Source organism: Lytechinus pictus, chromosome 2 (assembly GCF_037042905.1).
Source record: "Lytechinus pictus isolate F3 Inbred chromosome 2, Lp3.0, whole genome shotgun sequence".
Taxonomy (NCBI): Eukaryota; Metazoa; Echinodermata; class Echinoidea; order Temnopleuroida; family Toxopneustidae; genus Lytechinus; species Lytechinus pictus.
Window position 1 is genome coordinate 39,296,865 of NC_087246.1, and position 16,491 is coordinate 39,313,355.

General features: G+C 35.9%; 1 protein-coding gene across 2 annotated transcripts; it reads right to left on the reverse strand.

The window, feature by feature from the left end:
• Positions 1-276: 276 nt before the first annotated feature.
• Positions 277-15,277, reverse strand: LOC129254240 (protein CBFA2T1-like). 2 transcript variants are annotated; one of them, XM_054892694.2, is made up of 9 exons: positions 15,148-15,277; positions 14,228-14,472; positions 13,384-13,473; positions 9,875-10,056; positions 7,384-7,685; positions 6,854-6,936; positions 6,249-6,471; positions 4,673-4,863; positions 277-3,916 (listed from the first exon to the last, which is right to left on the reverse strand). In XM_054892694.2, exons 1-9 carry the CDS (start codon positions 15,260-15,262, stop codon positions 3,503-3,505), a joined length of 1,845 nt encoding a protein of 614 aa, XP_054748669.2. In that variant the 5' UTR covers positions 15,263-15,277; the 3' UTR covers positions 277-3,502. The 2 variants fall into 2 exon arrangements, with proteins under 2 accessions (XP_054748669.2, XP_054748668.2); XM_054892693.2 differs by having other exon boundaries at positions 7,375-7,685.
• Positions 15,278-16,491: the final 1,214 nt, after the last annotated feature.

Sequence of the window (16,491 nt, forward strand, 5' to 3'; positions counted from 1 at the left end):
TAGATCAATTCTGAAAAAAATGGTTTCTGTTTCAAGTTGTTTTGGGTTATTTCATATTTTTACTGGACTATTCCCTCACATTATCCCGTCTCTCTCTCTCGTAGTAGTCTCACAACCTTATCTAACATTTCTCCTCTCCTGCTCTTCACTCTCTATCCCTCCCATACACCTAACATTTCACTCCCTCGACCTCTCATTTTCATTCATACTGTACATCTCTCTTAACTCCGGTCTCTCTTCATACCTTCAACATTTTTTTCATAATTTGGATACAAGTTTGACAATAATTTACATTTATTACCAGAGTGAAATGACCCATACATGGTCAAGAAATATACAAGGGAAAACAAAACTCCCTCAAATGATTGATACATTCAAACTCACAAAGCATAACTGTATATGCTGTACAATTAAAAAAGAATCATCATACAAACATGTACTAAGGTTTAATATTGGTACATATTCAACTTGTTCCAGAGGGAACATTTAAGATAGTTTTCCACAAAAAATGTCCATGTTATATTGCAGTAATTTTGTTTGAAACTTAGTATATTGATAAACTGTGCATCATCTAAACATATCTGCAACTATAACTACCACATAAAATCATTTATTTCCTTTAACTTACAATTATATCTAAAATGCCCACTGTGATTCTTTTTCTTTATAGAGATGGAAAAAACTAGAAGAGGATCTACGTTTTAAGTGAAAATGACTAAAATAATTTAGCATCAGTACTCTAACAATGAAAACACCTTCAACAAATTATGTAAATTGCAGTTATTTTATCAGACCATACAAAGTCCTGAGAGTGGAATTTGGTCCCAATTGCTTAAAAGTAATGTATTATCAAACAAACTATTCATAAGATGGACTGTGGAATACAAGTCTCTAAAGGATAAGAGAATTGAAATGAATTAATGCAAGTCTTTCAATTTGGTAAAGGGTCAGAAATGATAACTATACTTGAGTGCATCATCGAACATAAGTCATTAAATGCATTTTCACCCATTAGAATTTAAATATTGCATTTTCCTGCCCATTATGATTTAAAATTGATAATGTTTTTTAAACTTAAAATAGCAATTTGAGCACTTTACATATTTAGTAACTGGATATTAAAAAGTTACTGACAAAGATTATATCCTGAAATTTTCAGCTCATTCCATACTTGAGAAGGGGTTTTATTTTTATATTTAAAAAAAAGCCAAAATATGTAGGTATTCTATTTTGATCGGTCACTCGATCAAATTAAAATCTGAAGTAAAATCAGTAAATTTCTCAGATAAAACACACTTTATATCCTTCACACCACAACTGTTAGGGGGCACATGGATTGATATAATCTTGTAATGAAATGAAATAGTGAAATGTAATTTTTGGGGGGAATTTACCTAAAACTAAAGCTGGGCTTTAACAAGAGACTGACATTTAAGAGTAAAAGGAATTTGACATAAATAACCCAATAATCACACACATGACTTGGCCACAATATACAGGATTATAATAAATGCAAAAACACTACATATTCAAACTAAACAAAATATATGGTGGTATATGGATCTTCATATCGATGTGCCACGGAAAATCATAAACCGGAATCCACAAATATAATATGCTTGAAATTTCAAAGTGACAAAAGAAATGTGTTTAAAAAAAAAATAAACTTTTTAACAGTGACAATAATCCAGTTTCCTCTTAAATTGAATAGTGAAAGTATAAGTGCTGCACAATTTTGTCCAAAAAAAGTTAGTGAAGAGGTAATGGGCATTTGCCTATTGATTTTTGGGGTGTTATCTTGAAATGTTGCAATATTAAATTCCTAGAAAATTTGCTACAAAAATATTCTATTTTATGACCATCAAAATACAACTTCACACATAAAGGAGAAATCACATCCGGTTACCAGAATTATGAGAAAAGTAATAGAATATTGAGCAAGAGAAAAGTTTTGTGAGAACAAAATCTTTTAAATACTGAAAATGAACAAGGGGGCATTAAGTAGCAGAAAAAAGAATGACAAATGTGTGAACAAACAGGACAGAGATACACCAAAACCCACACTACAAATTTGCAACTATATAACAACCATGTGTGGACTTTTGATCTGTGATTACTTTTTAAAAGAAACACTTAGATAACTATATCATCCAGCTACAAAAATAAGAGAGCTTGAAACACTACATGAAGTTCATCACAAATTGCCAACATATGACATACCAGGGTGTTTACATAAAAACAATTGAACCCTGTAGACATCAATCTCCACAGTAATTAACATACCAACAAACTTCAAATCTTAAGATCATGGTTTAATCAATAAGAAAACAAAGTGTACCATCAAGTCTGTCTGGAGGTTTGATTGCAATTCCATATGAATCTTCACATTGCATATCCTAACATCAATGTAAGACAAATTAAAAGTTGACATGGAATGTTTATTCATTGCAGGCATAGCCAGAGAAATAAAAACATTATCTTTGTTTATTTTCATACAATTTGCATTACATCTCTAACGATAGAGAATCATCAAATTTCCAGAATCATATCTGAGAAGTAATGTATCAAATAGAATCATTTCATTCCTATCCTTTTTATGAACACAATTTTCTTTTTAATAATTTTGCCAGAGGATACAAAGCACAACTATTATTACCCTGACTTAAGCTAGAGCTCCCACTAAATCAGCAGCACTTGGTGCATTCAAAGAATTAATCTTACTGGTACACATTTAGCCACACCTGGGTTAAGTGCAGCACAATGTGGATAAATTTCTTGCAGAATGAAGACATAGATAAAGAGAGGGCAGTTCTGTATTTGAAATAGTTATGAAGGCAGCAGATCTTCATTTCATTATTATTATTTGTTTGGCGTCACCTGTGCCTGGGAAGCGAAAAGCGAACTGAATCACTATGACCCGCAGGTCTCTCCTCCCGATATAACTGATTGGGGGGAATGCAGGTGGACCGCTACACCGGGGTTTCCCCCTACTCTTATACGATATCACAATATATTAAAAAGGACCATGAAATTACAGATTTCATTAACAAAATGGCTGCCTACCATGCTATTGAAGGCATTAATTATTTTTCAAACCCAAACTGGGACTGATCAATTTCTACTTCATATATTACTAATTTCATACATGTATTAAATTAGCACTTGAGCTCTGTATATTTACCCATCTGAAAGCTCGGCTTCCAATGACCGATATTTCGTGAAGAGCGACGAATGTTAATTCATGTCTTACCCTTGGGAATCTTTTGGATGGATTTGGTTTTCTCCACCCAAATAATTTGGCAGGATGCTACATATCTCCAATCAAAATTACTTCACAAGGGTGGGCCAGGGATCTAAGTCCAATTAGTCTAAAATGGTCCTCAGAAGAATTCCATTGTCTAAACAGTTCACACTGGGACTTCCATCAGGATCTTTGTGGTGAAATCAGATTCCAAAGATGAGAAATAAAAAGTCAATATTCTCAAGATTGTCACTAGTCCTGCTATGATTCCTGAGGGATGGCAGTGGATGATGCGGTTACCGGGGACCCTGATCGATTGGATGCATTGGAGTGATGCGATCCAGTGGGACTTGCAGCGGATGTGGGTGTGGGCGCCGAGGGTGGCACTGCTGCCGTCGCTGCAGAGGTGGTAACCACCACGGGGGTTAGACTCTTGAGAGCAGCTGGTGAAGGACTAGCCACTGATATGGTAGATGGTGGCATTGACGAAGGAGCAGAAGAGCTTACCAGAAATCCTGGTACAGGGAGACCACCTGTAGTAGGGGTGTTAGCGTATTGACTACACATCCTATGATGATTCTCCCAGTCTTTGTGTTGACAGAAGGCACCACAGTATCGGGCAGTGTTACATCCACTGCACGTCTCATTGGCTTTACGACCGCAGTTCCAACAAGTCTGTATGAAATAAATGTATAGAGTATGAAATTAATGAATAATAATAATTAACATCATTTATATAGCGCTTATCACAAAGAATGTCTCTAAGCGCTTAAGGAAAATACATAGGAAGACAAGAAATTTCAGCTAAAATCAAATTATACATGTTGAAAGTAGACAGTTGAAGCCGCATATGCTAAGGATGATCTATTTAACGAAAAGATGAGTTTTTAACATAGATTTGAATTTGTCAGTTGAGTCTGCTTGTTTTATGCTCTGAGGAAGGTTGTTCCAAAGTTGAGGGGATGCTGAACAAAAAGATCGGGAACCATAAGACTGGGTGTTGATGGCAGGAACTTTTAAGAGTGATTTTTTGCATGAGCGCAAGTTGCGGGAGGGTGAGTATTCTGATATTAATTGTTGAAGGTAGACTGGAGCTGATTTTATCAAACATTGGAAAGTAAGCAAGAGGATCTTAAAATCAATTCGTTCACGAACCCTTAGCATATGAAGCTTGTCGGCTTTATCATCAAACTTTTACTTTTATCACCTATTAGATTATTCCATGCTCCATTATTACAACTACATAATGTCATTAAAAATATATCAGCTTTTAATAATATCATAAGTACAAAAAAATTGAATGTTAAATTATATTTTATGCATAATGCATAAAAAAAAGTTGTAACTACACTTGTAATGTACAGTTAACATGATGAAAAATTATTTTTTGTGAGAACACACGTTTCCAAACACACATGCATGGTTTCTTACCTCACTAGAATCTTCTTGATGATTAAGGAGACCAAGAGCTTCATCTGAAGCTTGTTGTCTAGCCTCAATGATGGCACGATCTAACTTGGACCTTTCAGCACTAACCATCTCATTGGCTTTACGTTCAGCAGCTGCTACAGCCTTCTGTAACTCAGATACTGCTTGTCTTTTCACCTCATTCACAGCTTCTTCTGTAGAAATGGAACACAAACAATAATGTCAATCTCTTGTTTTTTACCTGTTTCTTACTGAAATACCACTTTTTTCCAGTTACCGCATGTATTTGCAGAAGGACATATTTTCAATTTGCAAAAGCAAAGTCATGATGCTGCAGTAACATCATCACTACAATGATTAACACCAGTACAAACTGTTCGTCGCTCTGTTCTCAAAGGCCCCTTTTTAAAAACTTTCTGATCAAGCCCTGGTCTACAGTTATGGTTTTGTAAGTATGGATGACATATGTGACACAGATCTCTAACAGCCCCCCCCCCCCCCCTCAGATCTTGGCCGTAGAATGCGTGATCGCAACAAAAATTGACACGCATGTCACCCATGATGTAATCTCCACATTCAATCGTAAATTGTACAAGTATTATTCATTTATTTTTAATTAATGAATTATGCTAATTAATGCATAAAATCATGATTTGGCTGTAAACCTTTAATGTAGCCCCCAAAACTGCTAGATTTTAGTCTGGACACTCTTCTTGGGATTATCAAATGTATACAATAGAAATATCAATTTTTTTACTTATGTGATTTATTGTTTATCATAGTTTTTTTTTAATGGAAATTGTCGGCAACACTTTCAGTCATGAATAACAGGAAATCTATTGCTTTTAATCATTAAAAATGAAAACAATGAAACATTTATGAATCTTGGCTACATACAGAATTTGCATTGGATTTGTACAGGAAATCACATTTAGGAGCTATTTTGGGGTCTGACATGCATACAAAATGTTACGTAAACTTTGTAACCACGTACCCCCGTAGCAGATTTGGTCTTTACAGTTGCGCGAGACTTGAAGGGAAAAAGTCATGAAACGTATCAGCGGAATCTTTTTGCGTTACAAATTTATCATGAAAAGTTTGTGTGGGGGGGGGGGGGGACTGTTTTTGCCCCCCCCCCAGGCTGGATAGGGTTCAATAAAGTTTGACATTTCTAGCTTCCAATAATTTTAGAAGAGCCCAAGACCATATTCTATGCGAAACAGGACTTGTGAATACAGGGTCATGTACTGTACCTTATAATCTGTGCCATACTAAAGGGCATATTGCAATAATTTTTTTTCCAGTCAATCAATCATGACTTACAAATCAGTTTGAAACAGCAAATCAATTCACACTTTCTGTTGCAAAAGAGAGACCAGCAATCTATTCAAAATTAGCAATCAATTCAAGATATATGATTGATTAATGGGGCCAAAATTGACTTGCAATTGATCGAGGTTTTGAGCAACATTCCCAAGATTCTCTGTTTCCTCTATTTTTAGAATGTGAGCCAATGGACTGCCTAAGACTATCAATATAAATACAATCAATCGTCACCATAACAACGCAATCATCTCACCTGCTCGTCTCTTGACCTCTGTTACTCTGTCTTCAGTCTGTCTCAGGGTCTGAGCCATCATCTCATCAGATCTCTTCTTACCCCCTGACTCATTGCCACCTGACTGTGAAGATTGTCTTCTATTCCAGTGAGCTAGCTCCTCACGATCCTGGATGCTGCGCTGATGTAGTACAGCCAATGCTCGTTTGGTCTTCTCAACCATACCAATAATGCATTGCAGCATCTGCAAATATCACAGAAACAATAAAGACTTGTTGCCTAGTTTTATACTCTTACTTATAAAGTCATATAGAATAAATTAACAATACCTTGTCTAGACCAATTTTCTTATTTGGTTTCGATAAAATTGACCATTAAATGGACTCTCAAAGCAATTGGATGCATGATAAATTATATATACTAGACAAATTCGATATTAGTATTTCATTATATATCATTAAAAATTTATGCTTTTTATTTGCATTACGTACAATTATGAACAGATGTGATCAACACTACAATATCGATTTGACCTTGATATATGTTTTAACAGGTGCATGCATTCATGATCATGGAAAGTGTGAATCAATTAGAATGATTGGAAGATATAAAATCTATCAACTTACTGTCTCAACATGTTTCCAGTCATCCTCTACTCTGTCTTCAAATAAGATAGGATCAGGATAAACTTCCCTGAATGGTGGAAAGGCTGTTAGATTAACAAGAAAATTGAAATAAATACAATTCACTCTTATTTATATCATCATCTGTTTATCACTACTACCATAAGAGAGATTCAACTTGAATCAAATTATCAACATTAGAACACTGCTCCCATAGTTAAGTTTCAAACATTCTTCAACAACTTTCCCAAGCAGGCCATTGACAACCACATAGTACACAGAAATTCCACAGCTTCAATTTGCCTTGCATATCAAATTATGAAACAATTTCGAGAAAAAGGAATATATTACTGAAAATCAAGATTTCGACTGATTTTGAAAATCAAAATGTCCTATGCAGGACATTTGGAGAGGATTAGCATATAAGACCAAACTAATTTTCTTTCTGAGAAGTATCTTTTCCATCTTGCAATACAGTTAGAAAAACAGGGGGGGGGGAGAAAAGAATTGTTAAATAAATTCACCTTCCTTACCATGAGGAGTATGTCTATCTCGTTCTCTTTCCCTTTCAAAGCGTTCCCTCATTTCTCTCATTTCTCTCATCTCCCTAAGATCCCTTGAGTCTCTAGCAAAGCCAGCCCCCTGACTGGTTCCTAGCTCCTCTACCTTAAAGGCATGATGAGCTGCTGATAGGGAATGGGGGAAATTATTCATAGGGGGGTAAGCTAAGTTGGGGTGTGTGGGCGATCCTACGTTACAATGTCTCTTGGGGTGAGGCCCCTCCCCTAGACGTTCTCCTCCATTAGATCCATTCTCCTTTGGCCTTGTTATCATCCTAGCACAAGAGAGAAAGAAGATTTGGGGAAAAAAATCATTGCAACTTAAATATTGGTAGAAATAATTTTGTTCCCCTCTTCACCTAACAGGGCTTCAATTTCCATAGCTAGCATTGATACTAATACACTCTTTCTTAAATGACCTGGAGAAAATTTACTGTACTATAAAAACAATCAATTACCCACTTAAAATGGATATAGTTTGCTTTGCAATCAAAGTCCATGTATAACAATGAAGTGGTCTTTGTGAACTGTGAAACTCATTTGCATGACGTACTTAAAATTGATCAACAATATTCAAATGCCCTTAATTTCCCCGATTTGATAGTGCTTTCCTTTCACATCAAAATAAAGTACAAAGCACTTTTATCCTTCAACAAATTTCACTCTGATGAGATCATTTTTGCTATTTTCCAAAAATGCATATCAACCTAACTTAATACACAAATCTGAATTAGGATATACAACAAACATGAGGCCACAAATCCCAAATCTGTCTGAAGTAATAATATCACCTCACTCAATAAGAACCCCTAAAAGTTCACCAGAAATCTCATTACACCTGGATATTTTTAGGTCTTCTTACATTTTCTCAACAACAAAAAATGGGAATATTAATGAAATCAAGCCCTTGCAATATCATCTCAACCTCTTGGCTCTGATTCATATATATAAAACATCCAATACAAATAACCTTACTTATTGAAGTATGCTCAAAAGAGCTCCCCAAATTACTTTGTGGAGCAGCCAACAATGAGGGAAACCTTGTTTATACACCGGCATTTTAAGTATGCAGATATCAGCAAGAACAAATCCAATAAAAAAAAAGAAACATTTTCTCTCTGATCTTTTTTTTCCTACCTCCTCCCTCTCCTCCATATTCTCTCTTTCATTCTCTCTCTCTCCCTCTTTCTATTTCATATCTACCATGGTTCATAACTCATTTACCTTGTCCCCCCCCCCCCCTCTTTCTCCCATCATTCTCCTTTTCCTCCTTTCTCCATTCTCTGTTCTATTTAGTGAGAGGGCAAGAATTCATACGAATGCTCCCGTTTAATAATGCCGCAATTTATTTAGTGAAAGGAAAACCAGTAGACGGGTGCACGACACGCAAATGAGAATAGCCTGGGGCAGTACAGGTGTACAAATAGGGATGAGGATGAGGGTTGCGAGTTAGGAAAGAAAAATTATTCTGACTCATCAAAGAATCCTTCAGGCTAATGAATAAAACAAGACACATGCCAAGAAACACACAAATCTAGATTCTAATCTCATATATTTGTTATCCTCATGTATGGTTGAAACCAGAAAGAAGGCCAAACGATTCCATTTTTTTCCTTCTGCAAATGTACTTTTGGTGAGCTTCCTTTGCAATTTCTTACAAGAGATCTTTTTGCTTGTGATGTGAAGACTGGACATTTTCTCTCTTCATAAACATTACTTGTATTAACTCATTTTATTGACTGATTCTTCTAAAGATGTGCATCTTCGAAGAAAACAATTCTTTCAATCCTGTATATATACAATGTTTTCCATTTTTAATATGAATTATCTTTCTATCTCCATTAAACTAAATGAAGGTTTTGGTTTTATCCTTCCCTTTCCAGCAGATTCATTTTCAAGAGGTATATAAACTAAGCAGTCATTTTTTTATCCTTTCGATCAGGTTATTAAGCACCCTAGTAGGTTTAGGGACCAATGCTATTTGGTTAAATATTGATCTTAGATTCCCTGTGAGAGAACTTATAGCCTTTAGTTGTTTATTTACAAGCATCCAGGTAAATATAATCTTAACCAACAACAACTATGTGATGTTTAATACGTTTGCTGACTTTGCAGATAGTACTGCAACTTGATATTATCAGGAGTGGGCAAGCCAATAGCTGGTTAATAGTCTAACCGTTTTGCACCCAGACATGTAAAAGAACTGATAACAAACTAATTTTGAATGGGACTCCATATATTTAAGTATGAAATGATAAACATTTTTATTGGTTAGTGATTGTGCACAATAAGAATTCCACATAAAATATTTGTTAAATAAAAAAATACCAAAATTCAGAAGAAAAAAAATTCTGAACTGAACATGCCGCCATACTTGCAGCGCTATAATTGAACCAATACAAACATTTGCTGGATACAATTAATTCATATTTCAATCTAAACATTGTTTCTTTCTGTCACTCACCTCTCTTCTGGGGTCTTTCTCTTCCCATTCTCATTGACCTCCATCAGATGTTCGGTAGGATCAACAATGTTAGTCTTTGGCTCCAGGAGTTGATGTTCATGTTGAAGGTAGTACTGTTGAGGGCTAAGCTTGGCAAGTCGAGCACAGTGCATCAACTCTCTCTGCAACAAAGGTAGATTTGCCTGCCATACAATAAAGAATTTTAACATCAAGATTAATAAATAATATTCACATATTCATCCTTTTCCATCATCCAATTGTAATATTTGCTGGCAAAGTCCACAGATTTTACAGGGGACCCTAAATACCTGTCATTTCTTTGCACAGTGATGCTCTTTCCTTTAGTTATGTATTGTTTTTCCACACCACCATAAAAAACATACATGCTCATATATACACACCCACCAGGGCCCTGGGAACATGTTTTTTTTACTGGGAGTGCTGATGTTATAAATTTGACAAGCAAAAAAAAGGATTTTATTTCAAAATGAATGTTATTTTGTTTCCGAGAAATTGACAATAAAAAAAGGGTAAAATACAGAATATTGATGATTTTTGATACATTTATCCATTTTTTCACACCTACCAGAATTCCAGGAAGTGCTGCCTATGGAGAAGAATATACGCAGCACCTCCAAGGAAAAGCACCCCTGCTTCCCATGGCCCATGCCACTTACCCTCAAACAATATTAAACCTACATTTAGCCTGGGCTATTTGAAACCACATAGCGGGGGGGGGGTCACTACCCCCACTTAGATCTTGGTTGTTGATCGCGCTATCACAACGAAAATTGGCATGTGCGTCACCCATGACATTATCTCCAAAACTGGATAGTTAATTGTACCAAAATTATTCAAATTTATGTTTAATTACTTATGCCAATTAATGCATGAAATTATAATTTGGCTGTAGATCTTTAAACATATTGCTCCAAAACTGCTAAATTTTGGTCTAGACACTCTCTGTAGGATAGTTTATCAAATATGTATTTTCAAAAATGGGAACATTTTTTCTAATGTATTTTATTGTTTTTTAAATTTCTTCTGTATTTCTTATGTTTTCTTACTATATGTCTTTAATGTTTTTTTAATGGAAATCTCGGCGACACTAGATAAAAAAATAAGATGGATTCAGTTGCTTTTAATTGTTTAGTCAAAGAAAAAATAATGATACATTTATGAATTCTTGCGACATCCAGAATTTGCATTGGATTTGTTGGGTCTGACATGCACTTACAAAATATTGCGTAAACTCTAGAATCGAGTACTCTCGCATCGCGAATTAGGACTCTAATATTACATGAGACTTAAAGAAAAAAAGTCATGAAATGTTGTGGCGCGATCTCTATGCATTACAGATGTTACAGATTTATTGTGAGAAATAAGGGGGGAATGTTTGTATGTAGCTACAATGCCATAGTGCATTTCTAAAGTTTCATAATCTTTACATCCCAAATTGCATTCTGGTGAATCTTTGATTTTCAGTTGTCATTTCATTCGTCCACGGGTTTATGTCTAGAATCATGTTGACGAGTATATCCGTCCACTATCCAAAAAGGGTTACCTGTAATTGCTTCATCCCAAGAAACAGGAGTGGGGACAGTAATGATATAAAGATCAACATGGATAAAATACTTTCACCCGACCACCTGAAAAGTAGTGTTGAAATGCCCTTTTAAGATGCTGAGACAAAGTAAAGTATCCATCATGTCATTGTTAGTGCAGCTTCATGATTTTGGCTTTCACATCAACAACAAAATACAAAATCAGCAATGTTGGAACAAGTTTGGGGGGGGGGGGTCAGGGTGACCATTGGCCCCTCTACTTTTGAAAGTGCGGGGGCCTAGCCCCCCAACTTTGAGACCAAACTATTATTTTTCTTAATCATAAAATGATTAAAACCACTGTTAATAGGTGAATTTATCTTTGAATATCGTGAAAGTGCCTTAAATTAGCAACTTTGATCATGATTTTTCATAAACCAATCAAAACATCCTTTAAAAACACTAATGTGAAGGGGGAGTCATATCCTGGAATATCTTTGTGGGAGAGGGAGATGATTTGGTAAAATATAAGTCTACCCAAATGTACAACGACTACATTGATCAAACCTCGCTATGATTAAGTTTTTTTTTGCTTTTCGCCTGAAGTTTTGTTTCGTTATCGTAAGTGACCCTATTCTCCTCAGTAATATAGACCTCTATGCATATTAATTTCAATGATTGTGGCAACTTCATGAAGACTAGAGTACCTCACTAGCTCCCAACAGGCTTTCAGTCTTTACAATAATCACACACCCCTTCAAAGTTTTTGGACACCATTCAGTTTTTCAAGTACTGACAATTTGCTTGCTCACTTCTCTTGCTCACATTTTGATAAGCATTGCCAATCACAACAAACAAATTACAATACTTATCAATGAAACCGCGATAGGCCTTAAGTGTCATCACTAAAAGTGGTAGCATTACGTACATGTTTTGTGTATACTCGTGTATACATAGCCTTGATGTGGAGGTGTCCTCCAAAACCATGAATAGTACGGCTTAATCATTGATGCATGCAAAAACTAAAGTAACAGTATTAGGAAATTTTAAGATTAATAGCCACCCAACTTTCAAAAATAATATAGTTAAGAAGAAGGGCGTACCAATACAGGTGGATGGGAGTACTCGACTCTCCTCTCTCTATAACTTTCAATCATTTATTTTGAGAAACTGGCAACATTCAGCATTTGTACTTCCTAAAATTCTCCCTGCCTCGGCCAGGATTAACCAGTGTCCTCAAGGATGAGGATGATTTTGTAGCCTCTTAGATTGGCCTCAAAACCCATAACACTGGATTTTGAACATAATTACTCCCACAAAGGGGTACTCAACCAAAAAAGTAGTAGGTATGGCCGCGGGCGAGACAAAAAACGGGGGCCTTGGAGTGGGCTTATTGTAAAAAGGAGGGTCCTCGGAACGGGCTTCGGAACTACAAATGTCTGTTAAAATGGGGGTCCTTGGAACGGGTCGCCTGCGTGTGAGTGCGTATGCATCCCTATGGAACGTGCATGCAGCTAGCCCGGCGGCAAGGGTGCCGGGTGCGCTAGCGCAGAGGCAATGGTCAGACAGCGCTCTGCGGCGGATTTCTTGCTTCTTTTTTCTGGATAAGAAGAAAATGCTATGCTTTGGAGCGGCTTTCTTTGTTCTTTTTCTCAATAAGACAAAAATGCTATGCCTTGGAACAGAAATTTGAGTGTAAAATTGGTGGTCCCCTCCGCGGCACATACCCACTATGCATTATATACTGAGTGCCCCCTCCGGGCACTGGAACCAACTATCCACACAGTTCTAAACATATCCGTTTTAGATTAAAAAGTTAAAAGATTTCAAAGCCAACAATGCTAGTAATAAAACTAGCAAACATTTACATAATGTATGATTACTTTTTCTCAAAGTTTATGAATAAATAAGTACAAGATGACTTTCCAGACGAGTTAATCTGATCCAAATGTTATATGTACTTACTTTTAAAAATGGGATCACAAATGGCCTGAGCGGAAAATTGGTAGCTTCCTGCAGTTTGTTGTGGAATTCTTCTACAGTTAGAGCATTGTTCTACATCATGAAGATACAATAATAAAATGGGGGGTCAGTGATTAAACATCTTTATTCTGCAGAAGTTAGTAAAAAAACTATTTTTCTCCCCTTTTCACAACATTTAATGCAGTATTATTAATTCCCTTAATTGCTTCTGTGCCAGGATGGGGACTGTGCAAGACAGAGTAATAATGACAATAAGCATATTGAACAAAGTGGATCAAGAACTTTATAAGTTGCAATGTTTTGTTATCATTGTTATAATTCCCATAACCAACTAATAGTACGGAACCAATTATGATGTGATCTGGAAAATGGATTTTATTTCTCCATTGGTCTGTTTCCTTGGTTCGAGGAAATTTGCTCCAGCGTCAATTGCTCTGCTGTGAATTCCAAACACTAATGGAATCGCCAACTTCAAGCCTAGATTTAATACTATACCCTATCCTAAACCTAACAGTGCAATTGTCTCAGGAGCAAATGTTGTGTCACTGTTTCCTTAACACCAGACTATTTTTTGTCCTTGTCACATTGGTACTGCCATTGCAGGGGTTCACCCTGCTTTTTGTTGTAGGACCAGCTAGTACACAACTCTAGGTGACTAGACCAGTTTTGCTATAACCTGTGAAAAAAATGCAGGCTCAAGAAAGTCAAGTTCTATAGGTGGGGTCAAGGCCTTCCTCAGGTCCACAGATAGTACAGGACTAAGGAAAACTTTGCCATGAAAAGAACCCTTAATTGTTATTCATTTCACATATACTAGTAGTCTTACCACGAGACCCATAACAAGACCTCTAACTCTCTCCCCAATCTCTGGTGATATGTCAGATCCAAACTGCTGGAGCGTCGTTAGAAATCTCTTGAGTTTACTGAGTTGACGAGCTCCACATGCAGCAGGGACTTCCTGATTGGCTGGTACACCTTGAATAGCCGAGACAGCCACACCCCCTAGACCTGTCGGTGGCGAAGGGGTTCCATTCATACTCCTTGGTGAATGCAGGCCATTCACTATTGAACCTACATCGGTAATTCAGGGTGATAAGAAATTAAGCAAAAACTTTTGAGATACATTAAAGTTCATGTTGGTGTTGGTGATCTTCTCACGAACAGGCAGCAAATAGGATGAAACATCCACATAAAATTCGCTTTTACATTTAAGATGAATGCAAATCAGAACTTTACACATTTAATGAACAATGATATTTACTCTCTCAAATTTTTGAAGAAAGTTTAGCCTATGCATTCTGTATGACATTTTACTGTAATTTCTCCCCAATTTCACTTTCAATGTCAAGACTTTTCGCTTAAAGTTCAGATGATCTGTAGCGCAGTGCAGAGGCGTGACATGAGCTATTGATAACGTGATCGGTATCATTATCAACTCGATGTTGGAGCTTGGTTCACCAGCCTTTTCATGCTCTCAACACCAACAACAAACACATACTTGAAATCACCTATTGTATTTCATGTGCATAAAACAACCTATAATTTAGATAACAATGAGTATCATGCAATCCACCTTTTCTTTACAAAAGAAGATAAAAGATTAAATCCAAGTACGATTAGTACTCCCATCATTAGATTTATTTCTCGTAATCAAAGCATGTAAACAGATACAATTACAAAATTCATCCGAAATGCAATCTAATCACGTATAGCTGGTCAAAAAATAAATGTAAAGAATTTATATACCTGTAGATGAACTTGTTGAGTGTGATCTAGGATGGACTGGTAGGTTCGGTCCTACTAAAGAACTAGGCTGGGCTATGGATTTGGTTAAGGTTTGATCTACTGGTGATTCAGGCATCTTTACTTCACTGTGATCTGAAATGACAATAAAGAAAGATTATATAAATTTAAATCTTATCATGCCAGAGAAAATACAGCTCTCTGATAGTCTAGTGTTATCATTAGTCCTGATTGGCAAGAATTCTATAGGCTTCAACATCAGTCAATGGTCAAATTTTCATTTGAATCAACAATGTTTATTTAAATAAAAATCCTTTGAAATTCCTGCTGAAAAAAAAATACTTAAAATAAAAAAGAGGTAATAATTAATCCTGAATTATTGCTGGACAGTAAAAAAAAACATGAACAAAGAGCATCAGCATTTCCAAAGGAAGGTTTCAATACACATGATCATTTATCACTTCACTTTTCAACATCATATTCCTTTGTTTGAAAATAAGGACAGCACACGATGATGATCAATATTAATACTGAAATAAAGGTTCTTGGCTGAATTTGTAAAAGCCATGACTGTGTGCATATCCCGTACTAAATTATGAAGATGAGAAGTGCAGTACTCGAGGCTCAAAATCCACATGCATTAAAATGATTGCTTTTGGTCTATACCCTGCCTCGTGATAATTGATTGGATGAACTTTACTTGAGCCATGGACAGAAAAACTCAATAGTACAAAGTAAGTGAGTCAAAACATTCAATTAATTCCAGAGTTTCTTTATAATTTAGTTATATTATATATGTTCAAATTAGCATTTACATATGCAGCTATATTTTATTTCATTGGACATTAGGACATTCGGCTAACAGATACAAAGACGACAATGGGAGAGAGGTAACATAAACAGTTAAAGGAGAAATATGGCTGAAATGAGACTCGCGGAAGAAAAAAAAGCCTGAGGAAGTTTTTCATGAGCCTAAAGATTTGAATTGCAATTCATTAATTTTGACAATCCAATATATGCCCAGAGGAATATTAGGTGTAGTAGAAGATTGACCTGGATTAGTCTGATCCCATAATCCAAAACATTAAAAATATATTCAATTGAAAAAGGGCAGAATATGCAAGCAACAAGGGCAAATTAGCAATCATAGTAATTGGGTTGCTATTATGACCTGCAGTTTTCACAATTGAGCCGATAGTGATGGAAAATGTGTCATCAGACAATGAAATAGCTGTGTGAATATAAAAACACCCATCAAAAGGGAGGCTGTACATTGATGATGATGATGTGATGTCTTGTGTTATAAATAACTTAAGTGAGCATCTCATCAATAAAATATAGAGAAAG